Source organism: Puma concolor, chromosome D4 (assembly GCF_028749965.1).
Source record: "Puma concolor isolate L17-30 chromosome D4, mPumCon1.1.hap2, whole genome shotgun sequence".
Taxonomy (NCBI): Eukaryota; Metazoa; Chordata; class Mammalia; order Carnivora; family Felidae; genus Puma; species Puma concolor.
Genome location: NC_141679.1, coordinates 41,318,369 through 41,333,757, shown reverse-complemented (window position 1 = coordinate 41,333,757; position 15,389 = coordinate 41,318,369). Strand labels below are relative to the sequence as shown.

General features: G+C 38.4%; 1 protein-coding gene across 11 annotated transcripts in view; it reads right to left on the bottom strand.

Moving 5' to 3' along the window:
* The window catches only part of CCDC171 (coiled-coil domain containing 171), a 308,212-nt gene that overhangs the window by 197,663 nt on the left and 95,160 nt on the right, over positions 1-15,389 (bottom strand). For all 11 annotated transcript variants that reach the window (XM_086685350.1, XM_086685347.1, XM_086685345.1 and 8 more), the window contains one exon: positions 6,645-6,747. In XM_086685350.1, the coding sequence (XP_086541476.1) occupies positions 6,645-6,747 (103 nt within the window). The remainder of the gene's footprint in view (positions 1-6,644; positions 6,748-15,389) is intronic.

Here is a 15,389-nt window from a genome sequence, read left to right as displayed (position 1 = left end):
ATAACAGTGTGATTAATTAATGATCCCATTAGAGCACTCTTATTAAAGTCACTCCCTTTGATTTTACAAACGGAAACTATGAGCATGATGAAGTAGGCCAATTTTGGTCTGTACACCTGTGGATTGGGATGTGAGAGAAGTAAGTGAGAAGAATTTGGCAAATGACACTAAGGAGACCTATGTGCTGCTCTGATAGGCATCCTCAGCTTCTCATTGATCCGTGAATATCCAGTTAAAAAGTACTATCCATGGGGTTCACAAGGACAATTAAAATTCTCAGGAAGATACCAGATCTAGGCAATAGTCCTTTACTAAAGAAGTAAAGCAGGACAGAGAAGAGGAAAAGTCCAATCTGTTGCCCTGATTATCCTAAGAGCAGTCCCTGAGACTGCCCAATCCCTGGGTGATGTATATATGCCTAAAGGCATCAAACTCTGTTACCATTATTTCCCAGGGTCCTCTCCAGTAGAAAGAAAAAGAACACCTCTAGAGTATTACAAACGATTTCCTCAAGGAAGGAAAGGTTGATGAAGGTCGGAGGTTCTATTTCAGTCAACACAAAAATCAAGCACCCTGAGGAGGATCCAAGACTGAGCCACAAGAAAAGTTTTTTTTTTTTTTTTTTCACGTACCTAACCAAGGAAAAAGTACATTCTATGTGTTTATTAACATCCTCAGGCAGAGGTAAAACTGTATTAGAAGAAACACTTGAGGCAGGGAGACTGCATAGGTTCAAAGTGGGAAAGGATATCTCCCCATACACACCCTGCTGTAAGAATTTTCACCAGAAAAGAAAAGAGATATGAACAGCTATAGTACTTCAGTTTTGGTGGAAAGTAGACATAGGAAATAAATATCCCTGTTCAAGCAAATGAAGACAATCTTGCCTAATAAAAGTAGGCAATCAAGGTGACATTTCTATGGCCGATTTTTAGATTGTACATCTTCTCCACTTAAGGTCAATCTTCCTGGTTACTCCTTATGGACTGCTACCCAAAAGACCCTTATAATTAGGAAAGAGACTCCATGACTACCTTTATAACCTTAAAAACTGAAATGCAAAATAGACATTCAACCTGATACTAATTCATTCAAACTTATATTCATTAATATTCAACAAATATTTGCTGAGTGACTGCTTTGTGCCAAGGAATGTTCTAGCTGCTTAAAGTACATTAGCAAATAAAAGAGACAAAGATCTTTGCCCTCATGGAGCTTGGACACTGTAGTGATTAATTTCATGTGTCAACTTGACTGGGCTAAGGGATGCACATAGAGCTGGCAAAACGTTTCTGTATGTGTCTGTGAAGATGTTTCTGAAAGACATTAGCATCTGAATCAGTAGACTGAGTAAAGATATGCCCTCACCAATGTGGGCAGGCATCATCCAATCTATTGCCTCCCTACACCCCACTACAGACAAAATGGCAGAAGAAGGGCAAATTCTCTCTTCTAGAGTTGGGACTTCCATCTCCTCCTTCAGACTCCAGGAGCCCCTAGGTTCTCAGGCCTTTGGATTCAGACTGAATTATACCAATGGCTTTCCTGGTTCTTCAGTTTGCAGAGGACACACAGGTCATGGCATTTCCCAGCCTTCATAACCACATGAGCCATTCCTATATATATATATATATATATATACAGCATATATATATATACCATACCATATATATATACACCATATATATCATATATATATACCATATATATCATATATATATATATATATATATCATATATATATACACCTTTACAAAGAGGTAAAAAAGGAAGTAAAGCATTCTTCCCTACTTGCCATACTGAAGAAGTATATATATCCTATATATATTGGTTCTGTTTCTATGGAGAATTCTAATACGGATAAAATAAGTGCACCATGTAGTGTGTTAGAAATGTTGGACAGCCATAAGGGCTACAGGGAAGAAAAAACGTAGAGCAGAAAAGGGAGAGGTAGGGAGACAAGTGACATGGGGGTGAGCAGACGGTAGCCTTCATAGGGTGAGATCTCAGCATGCAACTCTTAATCTTGAGGTCATAAGTTTGAGCCCTACATTGGGGGTAGAGCTTTCTTAAAAAAATAAAAACTCTCATTCACATTTAAAAGAATGTGAAATAAATAAAATAAAATAGACAAGAGAGAAAGCTATGCAGACACATCTGTGTGAAGAACTTTCCAGGTGGAAAGAATGGCCTGCACAAAGGCCCCCAGGGCAAGAGCATGTTTGGTGGCCCCGAGAAACAGCAGGAGGCCAAAGTGGCCCAAACAGAGAAAGGTGCAGGGGAGGTCAAAGGAGTGATCAAGAATAGGGGCAGACCATGTAGGGTCTTGAAAGCCCTTGCTGGCACTTTGGCTTCCATGCTTCGTGAAATGCAGAGCCCAATAAGGTTTAAGGCAAAGGAATGGCAGGCTCTGACTTAGGTTTTCAAATGATCATTCTGGTGGCTTTAGAGAAAACAGACTGAAGGGAGAGTCAGGGAGAAGCAGAGACGGGTTAGCAGGAGGGGGCTGTGTCAGAGGCATTAGGAAACAAAGTGTGAAATGTCACACTGATCAACGGTGAGAAAATCACGTTAAATCCTCTAAGTAAATGAATTCCTGAATGTCTTGGACCAGCTGCAACTTTGCTTCATCCTCTACCTGAAGATAAGCTGACGGGTTACTCTAGCTTCAGAAACATTTCTTAATGTAGAAGTCCCCAGAAGCTGAAGAAGACAGGGAATAGAACACCTGGCAGCTTCTGTCAACTCCGGACTAAAATTCATCCAAAAAAGTAATTTTCATTCACTCCATTTTATTTTTTTTTTATTTTGTGTTTTTTGTTTTTTTTTTTTTTAATTTTTTTTTTTTCCAACGTTTATTTATTTTTGGGACAGAGAGAGACAGAGCATGAACGGGGGAGGGGCAGAGAGAGAGGGAGACACAGAATCGGAAACAGGCTCCAGGCTCTGAGCCATCAGCCCAGAGCCCGATGCGGGGCTCGAACTCACGGACCGCGAGATCGTGACCTGGCTGAAGTCGGACGCTTAACCGACTGCGCCACCCAGGCGCCCCTATTTTGTGTTTTTTTATATTGAATATAATTTATTGTGAAATTGGTTTCCATACAACACCCAGTGCTCATCCCAACAGGTGCCCTCCTCAATGTCCATCACCCACTTTCCCCTCTCCCCCACCCCCCATCAACCCTCAGTTTGTTCTCAGTTTTTAAGAGTCTCTTATGGTTTGCCTCCTTCCCTCTCTATAACTTTTTTTTTCCCCTTCCCCTCCCCCATGGACTTCTGTTAAGTTTCTCAGGATCCACATATGAGTGAAAACATATGGTATCTGACTTTCTCGGCCTGATTTATTTCACTTAGCATAATACCCTCCAGTTCAATCCAGGTTGGTACAGCCTCTCTGGAAAACAGTGTGAAGGCTCCTCAAAAAATTAAAAATAGATGTACCCTATGACCCAGCAATAGCACTGCTAGGAATTTACCCAAGGGATACAGAAATGCTGATGCATAGGGGCACTTGTACCCCAATGTTTATAGGAGCACTTTCAACAATAGCCAAATTATGGAAAGAGCCTAAATATCCATCAACTGACAAATGGATAAAGAAGATGTGGTTTATATATACAATGGAGCACTACTTGGCAACGAGAAAGAATGAAATCTGGCTATTTCCATTTTAAAATGCAAGTCAAAACAAACAATTTTGTAAGCATCTAAATTTCTTCCATAGATTGCTCTTCCTGGACTGGGGAGTGTAGATACTGAGTCTATATTGAACTGAAAGCTCCAAAGAGGTAAAAAAGGAAGTAAAGCATTCTTCCCTACTTGCCATACTGGAGAAGAGTCCATCTCTCTTGAAAACCCTTCTGGAGGTGGCTGAATTAACTTTGTAACAAATTCTAAGGCTGAGCTGTCATCACAGAGTAACAACATGTCTCTGTTTAAAACAGACTTTTTTTTTCAAACACATATACACTGTGAGATATATACATGTTTACATCACACATGCACACAGGATGTTAGCCTAGATAAGTTTTTATGTTATTTTATTTGCAAGGAATAAAATATTTGTTCAACTTTGTGTAGGCGAAGCCAGGCCTGACATAGCAGACGATCTTAATTGTCCGGGTTCTTCCACAAAATATCAAGCAATAAAGTTTATTATTTACATCTCTCTTGGGGAAGTAACAAAACCCCAACCTTACCCTGGTTCAGGGAGTACTTCACAGTTTTACAGGGCTGTTTTGTGGAAGCCAAGGGCCAGAGGGAAATCGAGTCCTAAGCAGGTAAACGCAGCCAGGGTGCCAGCGTGAAAAAAGATGGCACACTCGGAAGAGTTCATCAGAAGAGAATCTAACCAAGATATTTTCAGAAATGACAGGTTTTGGTAAATTATTTTAACAAGCAGTGCTTTGCCTTGTAAAGGCTGACCTCTACAGACTGCATGATCTGGGCTCCTCTGCCCTCGGACTTCTGGTTGGATTTGGACAGTGAGTGCACCAGGAGGAGGTTAAGAGGATGGAGGAAGAAAGAAAAAAAAGGAAAGAAAAGAATGGCCTGTTGTTTGTTTCCTCTGTTTCCTCTGCTCTGGTGCATTCCTGGCAGTGGCTTCAGTTTTTAGCAGCCACAGCTCTTGTCGGGCAGGCCCTCCTCCACGGTGTGGCTTGTATTGTGACAATGTGTCCTCCACCGGACCCTTCAGGCTTGGGCCTGGGGTTGCTTTCCCACTCTTACTTGTTCTTGCCGCCCTATCCTATCTTACTAGTTCTCTGAACCTGTCCATGTTTCCGTAAATATCCACGGATCAGAGAAACAGTGGTTCTTGGTGGGTAAAAGAGTAAAAGAGCCAGCACCACACAGAAACAAAACCCACCTACGGCAAGACAAACATCACTAATCACCATAGGGTCCCTTTTCCGGAAATGCTTTATCTATAATATATAGAGTGTGCATTTATATGGGAAAGTAGGAGTTTAAAAAGGATGGTTATTGAAAGATGAAAAGAAAAAAAAAACTTTAATAGTCTTTTCCTATAGGCTTAGCAAAAGTTTATGAGTTGCTTTGTTATCAAGTATTTCATGTTAAAATGGAAAGGAGATATGACCTCAATATTTTTAGTTTTTTTAATTCAACTCTGAAGAAATATTTAAAGTAACATAGAAGTATCAGATATACCATGATAACTTAACAATTTTTAAAGCTCCTAACACCACTAAGCAATGATACATCTCAGTACTACTGCAAAAGAAAATTGTATCCTCCACAGCTTTAGCAAATATAACTGAACACTGGATATCTATTTGTTTAATGTTTATTTATTTTTGAGAGAGGGAGAGCACAAGCAGGGGAGGGGCAGAGAGAGGAGGGGACAGAGGATCTGAACTGAGCTCCATGCTGACAGCACAGGGCCCAAACTCAAGAACCACAAGATCACGACCTGGGCCAAAGTCGGACGGTCAACCAACTAAGCCACCCAGACACCCCAAGGATATCTATATTTTTATGCCACTTTTATACACCTTGATTTTTCCACAGTAGCAAACCATGAAACACTACTGTTTTGGGGAAAAGTTTAAAAAAAAAGTTATCTGTTAATTTCTTAATTATGGCTAAAACAGTATAAAGGAAAAAAGCAGACAAAAATAAAAAACCCACCAGACAATAGCAAAACACACTAAATTTCTAACAGTTCACCAGCACAAGTCTGCAGATCTATAAGGTACAAATGGGCCCGATCATATCCCTCTGCTTTTTCAAGCACAACAAATATCCTGAACTTACAATTTCCTGAAGAACTCATTTGCCAAATATCTATTCGATTCCTTCAAATAACGTGAGTCCAGGAGTTCAATTTTAAAGTGGAGTGAATTTAATTTTACATGCCTTTTGAAAAACACAAGTCAGAAAGCAACTAAATAACTTGAGGCCGACAGTAGGGCAAAAGGAAACTGAGGTAGAAAAGTAAAAGTATTTAAGTCAAAGCTACTATTACACACATAATGGCAAAGACACAAAAAAATTAAGGACATGGAAATAGTGAACAGCATTCATTAGCCAGCTAACGCTTCTGCTAGTTCCCAAACTATGCCTACCTAATATACAATGTTTATCCTTCTTTATCTTAATAGCTACACTAATACTAAAACCCAAACATTTTTCCTAAGCGCTCTTATCTGCAGAGTATGTGTAGTAGGGTAGCGGGAAGCAAAGGCGAAAACCAGCTTAGCATATGCACTATGTTACAGGCTGTGTCCTACATAACCTTTTGAATGCATGACCTTTAAGTTGTTGAAGGTTGCCTCAGAATTTGGCTCAGTTTGATGGAAACATCTGTTCCCCTCGCAGGTATACTGTAAGGACTTTTTTCTCAGTTGGATTCAGAACACAGCAAGTGAGCCCTTGTCTGTCCAATCATACAGACCCCAACACTTGTAAATCAAGTTCTGGGAGGGCAGCAGCAGGTCCACATTCCGTCACCCTTTCTCAGCCAGCTAGGCCAACTGACCGCTGTGAGAACTGCTCTTATCATGTCATCAAATCGAAACATGTTGAGATAAGGGACTGGAAGAGGCATCTGCAGAATTCCCAAAATGTAGTGACTTTGGAACATTGACAGATGCAACTGTCATTTTATACCTTCAACTAACCTGATGTCCACTGGCCCGACACAGTAAAGCTGTCCAAGATCGATTCCAATTCTTTCACGTTATTTTCACATGTCTCTACTAGAAAGGCCTGGTGCTTCTTAGCCTTTTAATTAAGAAAACAATTACACATAATAAGGTCACATATTATAAGAGCTATAGATTTGTGTGAACATATATGGCACTGTTAAGTATAAACAAGCTAATAATTACTCCATTCAAATCTCTTATTAATAAACCTCTTTCTGTCTTAATCATACCTTTTACTTGGCTGAATGTAACCCTGTGTAAGGTCTCGATAACAATTTACTGAGGCCTTAGTGCCTGGAACTATTTTATACTTAATAATTCTTTTTATCCCCACAGCAACCCAAGAGGTAAGGGCTATTGTTATCCCAATTTTACAGATAAGAAAACTGAGACAAAGAGGAATTAGGAAACACGTTACGAGATCGAGATTGCAGTCATGTGGCAAATGGCCAGATGGTGGTCAAAAGTGAATACAGTATGACCACAGAGAAGGAACTGCAGCAGTCTACACAAGAGGAAATGGTAGCATAGGCGAGGGTCTTGGTCATGAAAAGGAACAGTGGGGGGCAACATACTTAGGAGATGGAATGACCAGGCCGTGGGACACTGCACTGGGTTAGATTTCATCAGATTAAACTGGATTAGATGTGACTGGATTGGATTGGACTGGACTGGATTGATGACCTTGGGTAAATGCTCAGATAGAAGGAGGAGTCAAGAGTGATCTCAAGTTTCAGGCTCGAAGATCTGGCAGATATCAGTAGTACAGTGAGAACAATGAAGGTAGAGAAGGTCTTATTTGGGCTGTTTTTGTTTATTTACTTGCTTGTTTGTTTTTGGCAGCGAGTACAAATGAATTTGGTTTCGATCACATTTCATTGGAAATAGCTTTTAAGACATTCCTAGTACCAGCACAACACCTGATAAATAGCAGGATTTAAATAAATATATTTGAATTAACAAAGAACAAATAAAATAGAAAGATACGGGAGGCAGCTGGACATAATGGTATAATGCTCAGAAGAGAAGTCAGGAATAGGTTTGGAAATCACATACAGATATTCCCTGGGGCTTATCTAGAGAGAATTAGACAGGAAGAGAACCTAGGACAAGGCCTTAAGGAACTACAGAAGTGAATAGTTAGAAAAGAAAAAAAACAGCAAAGACGATTGAAAAAAGAGAAAGAAAAACAGAAAAGTATAGTGTCATGAAAACCGAGAACATTTCCAAGACAGAGACGTCAGTTATGTCTAATGTCACAGAACATTCAAACAAAATGGAGACCAAATAGTGTTCAATCGGCATAGAGGTTACTGGTGACCTTGATGAAATCTGTTATAATTCAGACTGGAATAGGTTGAAGAAGCAGTAAGCCTGAATTTTGGTTTTTTTCCTGAGAGCTAAGTCAGCGGAAACAGGAAGTTTAGATACCCCTTTCCCGGTAAGAAGGGAAGGAGAAATAAAGGGAAGTAGTTGGAAGGAAGAGCGAAGCCAGAGAAGAGTTTTGTTTTTTTTAATAAATGAGAAACTTAAGCATCTGTAGAAGCTGATGAGGTGGAAACACTAGTGCAAGAGTGCCTACATATACAGAAGAAATGGGAGAACAGATCATACATGGCAAAATTATACCCTTAAAATACGTAAAACTAATAATACTTTCTTTAGATGTCAGTTCAATTATCACTTTTTCAGAAAAGTTATCCTTCTCTTCACCCCCCTGACTACATCAGTTCCCTCTATAAGATTCTTCTCAGCAATTATCACAATTATGATTCTGTATTTATTTGAATAGGTCTTTTATTAGCCTCTATTTCATACTATTTAAGCCCCGTGAAAGGAGATATGGGAGGGGTTTTGTCCTCACCAGTGTATTGCCACCACCTAGACAATACTGAATATCAAAAGTAATAGTTAAAAAACCATTTTTATATAAAACACATATTACATGTCTATAATTTTTAATTCAAATAGGATCATAGTACACATGCTGCTATATAACTTACTTTTCCATTCATATTACGTCTTTGACATCTTTCCACATCACATTTTTTTAGTTTCGTAGTAGTGTATTGTTTAGATGTACCATTAATTAACTAGTCTCCTATTGCTAAAATCTACAGGTTATTTGCATTTTTGGCTATTACTGATAATAGTACAATATACATCCTTGTATGTGTACTCATATATCTTTGCATAAACATGCAAGTATACCTGTTCCATAAACTGCTAGAAATAGATTTGCTGGGTAAAAGGGTATGAACATCTATTTTCAGACAATTGTTACCAAATTGCTCTTTAAAGAGTCCTACCTTGTATAATACCATGTCCAGTATAAGTGCCTATTTCTCAATATCTTCCCAATGATAGGAATTATCAACTTATTTTAATGTGCATTTCTTTAACTTTAACATTAAGGATCTTTTCATGTTTACTAGCCACCTGTACCTCTTTTCCTGTGAACGCCTTTCCACATCATGTGCCCGTTTTTACATTACATTGTCCATATTGACCATAGTGATTTATAATAGTCTTTTCTTTTTTTTTTAATGTTTTTATTTATTTTTGAAGGAAGAAAGAGACAGAGTATGAGCAGGAGAGGGGCAGAGAGAGGGAGACACAGAATCCGAAGCAGGCTCCAGGCTCTAAGCTGTCAGCACAGAGCCAGACGCAGGGCTCAAACTCACTCACAGTGAGATCATGACCTGAGCTGAAGTTGGATGTTCAACCGACTGAGCCACCCAGGCACCCCTTAGTCTTTTCTAAATTATAAAAACGATCCCTTTGTCATACATATTGCAGATCATTATTGCCAATTTGTCACTCACCTTGCAATCATGTTCGTAGAAACAAAATTGTATTTAAGTGACCAAATTTATCAATAATTTGCTTTGGGACTTCTAAATTTTGTGTCAGACCTTCTTTACTCCGAGATTATAAAATAATTAATTCCCTTTTTCTTCCAGTGCCTTTTCACCTTCTTTTTTTATGGCTCTTTGATCAATCTAAAGTTTGTTTGATATAAGCAATATGGCAGGGATTTAGTTACATTATTTCCTCTTATGTATGTCTCGTTACCTGAAAACTCTGGGATAATTTATCTTTAAAACACTGATTTGGCATACTGTGATATTGTGATTTATAGTAAGAAATATAATTCTGGTCTTTATCCATGGTTCCAGGCACATAGCTCCTAAAACCCTGGTAATTTCCTTTTGGAACAGTCCTAAGTCCATCTTTTATTATATTATTCAGTTTTGTTCCCAATTCCTGAAATAACTTCAGGGTCAGAAAGGTAAAATGGATGTCTTTTGTTATTCACAGCAAACTCCTTTCAACCACACCTCAGTTTATGTCAATGCCTGGGAGCGCTTGTCCTCGGGCATGCACACAGTCTGACAGACTTGTCAGGAATGACTGTGACATTATATTGAAGCCTGGCTTCCTAGCAATCACCTCTGGGTCTTAATGTTCAGTCGGTCTTTGGTTGTGTTTAAGCCCCCTTGCACCAGTAAGGCTTCCACTCTGCGTTGATGTGTCTGTGTGTAGCTTGAGGCATGCTTCCTGTCTGCCTCACATCCTGCTCAGATTGCTCTTGAGTGGATGCCACCTACCACACGTACACGGCCTTCCCAACTGCCGACTCAGCTGTCACCCCATGAGGGGTCCTCTTGGCTGTCTCTTTCTCTAGTTCTCTATTTTAAACTTCTGGCTGCTGTGTCATTTTATTATATCATAGAGGTACCAGGTTCCTCTTAATCTCTCTTCACCCAGATTTATATTGTTGTCAACCATGTCCTTAACCATGGAATTTTCCACTCTCTACTCCACATAAGATAAGTCTCCTCAAGCAGAGGTACAGAGCCCTTTTCCCTGAAAGCCAGCCTGCCTTTCCTCCTGGGCAGAACCCTTGTGCCTCTGATTGGATTTGGGTGTGAAGACCCACTTTTTCCAGGACAACAATCCTGCTCTGTAAGTGGCCATTGGGGCATTGCAACGTCTGGTCTTCTGGGGCAGGAGCAATTGCCCCAATTTTGTTGACCTGCCAAGACTGGGATAGAGCGTCAGCATTACAAATGAGGTCTGGGTGGAGGAAGAGTGATCTGGTCCTCTCACTCATCCCTGCCCAGAATAAAATTGCTGCAACACAGGGCTCTGAGGGATGAGACATTCCAGCAATCTGCCACTCCCAGGAAGAAAGCATAGCCCCAGCCTAAAGGCCAAGGAGAGAGGAAGGGCCCAACCACCCAGGGTATAGCTTCTGTAACAGGGAGTACAATGGAAAAGGGGTTATGGAACCAACCATCACTCAAATGCCCCCAGGTTCTCATTGTTCTTACTGAAATTTCATTGATTTTCTTCTTTTTGATAATTTGAGATATAGTTTACATACCATAAAAAGAAATCACTTAAAGTATACAATTCAACGGTTTTTAGTAGATTCATTGAGTTATACAACCAACACCACAGTCAATTTTAGAACACTTTCTTCACACCAGCAAGAAACCCCATACCCATCAGCAGTTACTATCTTCCCTTAGTCCCATCAGCCCTAGGCAACCCTAATCTACTTCCTATCTCTACAGATTTGCCTTCTCTGGGCATTTCATATAAATGGAATCACACACTATGTGGCTTTTTATGTGTGGCTTCTTTCACGAAGCTTAATGTTTTCAAGGCTCATCCATATGAACTTCATTTGATGATTGGTACCTCGCTTTTTCTTTATGCCTGAATTATATTCCATTCTATGGATGTAACAACTTTTGTTCATCCACTCAGCAGTTGATGGACATTTGGGTTGTTTCAGCTTTATGGCTGTCATATAAAATGCTGCTATGAACATGTGAGTGCATATTTTCATTTCTATTGGCTATATACCTAAGAGTACCATTGCAAGGTCATATGGTAACTACAATTTTTCCATTTTGAAAAACTTCCAAACTGTTTTACAAAGTGGGGGGTATCATTATACCTTCCCAAGAGTAGTGTATGAGAATTCCCAATTTTTTCACATCCTCACTAATAACCTGTTATTAATTGCTTTTATTTTATTATAGCCATCTAAGTATGTGTGAAATAACTTGTCATTATGGTTTTTAATTTTTTTGAGTACAGCTCATTATGGTTTTGATGTGCATTTTTCTGATGACTGCGCATCTTTTCACGTGTTTATTGGCCACTTATAGGTTTTCTTTGGAGAAGTCTCTGTTCAGATCTTTTGTCCATTTTTCAAATGGATTTTTTTATTATTGAATTGTAAGAGGTCGTTATATATTCTACCAGATACATGATCTGCAAATATTTTCTCTTTTTATGAGTAGTCTTTTTATTTTTCTGATGCTGTTCTTTAAAGGACCAAGGTTTTTAATTTGATTAGTATATTTTCTTAAATAATAGTTTCTCCTTTGCCCTCAGGACAATTTCTAAAGCTTTATATGATTTTTTTTTAATTTTTCATCAGTTAAATTGTTGTTCTGCTAAGTAGAGAGTTTTCCAAGCTCTTTACACTATCATTCCAGAAGTTCTTCCCTGTAATATATTTTAATATCCTAAAGATCTTCTGAATCAATATTTTCCTGGGATATTATCATATAATTATATTTCCAGAAGAACTCCAGCATCATATTCACAAGTTATATGCAGATACACACACAAAAATGCCCCTCTGCTATTTCAATACATGTACTATCTTTAATAGTACATGTAATAGTATCTTTTTCATTAAAAATCCTGTACACTTGAGGGGTGCCTGGGTGGCTCAGTCAGTTAAGCATCCAACTCTTGATTTCGGCTCAGGTCATGATCTCACAGTCATGAGATCTAGCCCTGAGTCAGGCTCCAGCTGGGTGTGGAGCCTGCTTAATATCCTCTGTTTCTCTCTCTGCCTCTCTCTCTTCCTCTCCCTCCCCACACACACCTCCCGTGCACATGTGCACAAGCACATGCTCTTTCAAAAAAAAGAAAAGAAATCCTGCACAGTTGAGATTATTAGCACCATTTTACCAATGAGCAAGCAGATTCAGAAGTATAATATCACTAAAGGTCACACAACTATTACAAGACAGGACTGAAACTGAAACCCAGATCAATCTGTCTCCAAAATGTATGCTGACTGAGGCTAAGTCCTCACCAATATCAAGGAATAAAACTTAACAGAAATATAAATGTAAAAAGCCAGACAAATTGCACACTTGGAGTCAGTTTAATATAAAGGTTCAATTAAAATCCTAGTTCAACAATAATTCTTCTCTCCCAACTATAGGGCTCAATCCTGACTAAAAGACAAGCTAAAATTTCAACACCATTACAGTTCAAAACCAAATTTAATGGCAAATTAGCCAGGAGACACTGACTAGTATAAAATGTTTCCAAGAATAAAGAAGAGGATTGACCAATGACGAGGCTTAAAAAGAATTAAATATGCCAAAAAGTTGCTATTACATTCATAATTAGTAGATTATAATTTTCTACAAAGATATCTGGCTAATAATCTCTTAATACAAATCTAACTTACATTTAATAACTAGGTTTATGAACCAACTACTGACCAGAAAAACTGTCATTGTTTTACAGATGACAATTTTCCTTCCCAATAAATCGTTTTGGTTTTATAATTTTGAAGCTTTCATTCTTTATTCATATATCAGAAGTGTTTGAGCTTTTCTGAAATGTGGATTGTACTTATATTTAAATATTTTTTCCCAAAGTTGTTAGTTCCCTTAATAGCTTTTTGATGGGCAAAAAAATTCTAGAATGAAAACAGAATTTATCTGCTAAGTAAACTGTTGGGTTGAAAACAAAGTGCCAAGCAAGAATAAAATACTAAGTTTCTAATTTTTGATTAACATGTTTTATCATGTGTCAATAAAGAGTAAGTTAAGGTTAAATGTCACATTATTGACTTAACAAATTCTATAATTCTGTAATTCTAAACATCCACAGCAGTTTAAAAGGAAAACTGTAGGATAAAAGGACTCACTTCTTTTTTCCTTGGACATAATCCACATAAAGAGTTTGTTACCCTCACAATAAAAATCTCTTAAGCTGTGTCGGGTAACCAGATGATGTTTAGATGAACATTTATTGATTACTCACGATGAACCAACGACTACTTTAGATGTCACAATGAATCTACAACCAGTGTAGACAGGGAACTAAAAATATAAAAATATTCAAAGAAAATTCAGAAAAATATGTGACTGGCAGACCTTAATGTATTATTAAAGAGGAGTCAAGGTTGGTTATAAAATACCTTTACCCAGAAAGCACAATGAGATGACAAAGACCTAAGTTATATTTCCACCCTGGTATGCTATATCTCACACACTGCTAAAATGAATGAATTGCTGCCGGCTCAATCTAATGCATCATTCTCTTTGTTTCTTCCATAAGCATCTTATCTTTCTCTAGTCTACAAAGACACATCCTTCACTTTTTTACTAACCATGCATAAATATCTCAAATGGATATGCATATGAATAAAAATTTCTAATGCAATCTCTTGAAGAAACATACAAAAAGCATATGCAAATATTCATAACTAGAAATTGACAAATGGGTCTTCCTGATCTGCAGTGGAAAAAGTTGACTCAAGCCATTAATAACAGTAAAAGTAAATAAGGGACACTGTTAATAAGGTTAAAAGTAGTAAAAAAAAAAAAAAAGAAAAAAACAACATAAATACCTTTATTTAATCACTAAGATTTTTAAATGAAATTTTCACTTTAAACATAGGTTGAACTTTTGCAGCAGTGATACATAATCCTTATAATTTCTGAACTTTTAAAAAATGTTTATTCATTTATTTTGAGAGACAGAGCATGCATGTGAGCAGAGAGGAGCAGAGAGAGAGAGAGATTTATTCCCAGGTCAAAGAGACTCCCAAGCAGGCTCCACACTGTCAGCGCGGAACCCGATGCGGGACTTAAACTCACAAACCGTGAGATCATGACCTGAGCTGAAATCAAGAGTTGGACACTCAACTGACTGAACCACCCAGGCGCCCCTGTGAATATTTTTTAACTCAAGTAAGCTTTAAATTTTTTTTAATTTTTTTCATGTTTATTTATTTAAGAGAGAGAGAGAGAGTGCACATGAGCAGGAGAGGGGCAGAGAGAGAGAGAGAGAGAATCCCAAGCAGCCTCTATCCCAACACAGAGCTCTATCTCATGAACCATGAAATCATAACCTGAGCCAAAATCAAGAGTTGGACGTTTAACTGACTGAGCCAACCAGGTGCCTGTTTTTCCCTTTAATTTAAAAAAAAAAATTTTATTCAAATATATTTTATGCCATTATGAAGGAATTCTAACTAAACCAGGGAAACATCAGAATCTATAATCAACATCACATACTTTCTCTCACATTTTCATCATATCTTCGTCCTAAGAATCATTACATACCCAAAGCATTTGTAAGACAGAAGCAGAGTTTGCTCAGCTGAACTGAATTTGATCCGGTCAGCTTTCATGATCATCACTGTCTGCAGCTTTCCCTCAATCATAATTTTTTTGGCGGGGGGAGAGAGACAGAGCAAGCACAAGTGCAAACAGGGAAGTAGGGCAAAAAGACAGAGAACCTCAAACAGGCTCCAAACTCCGCGCAGAGCCCAACACAGGGCTCAATCTCACAACTGTGAGATCATGACTGGAGCTGAAATCAAAAGTTGGAGGCATAATTGACTGAGCCACCTAGGCACCCCTCCCTCGATCGTATTAA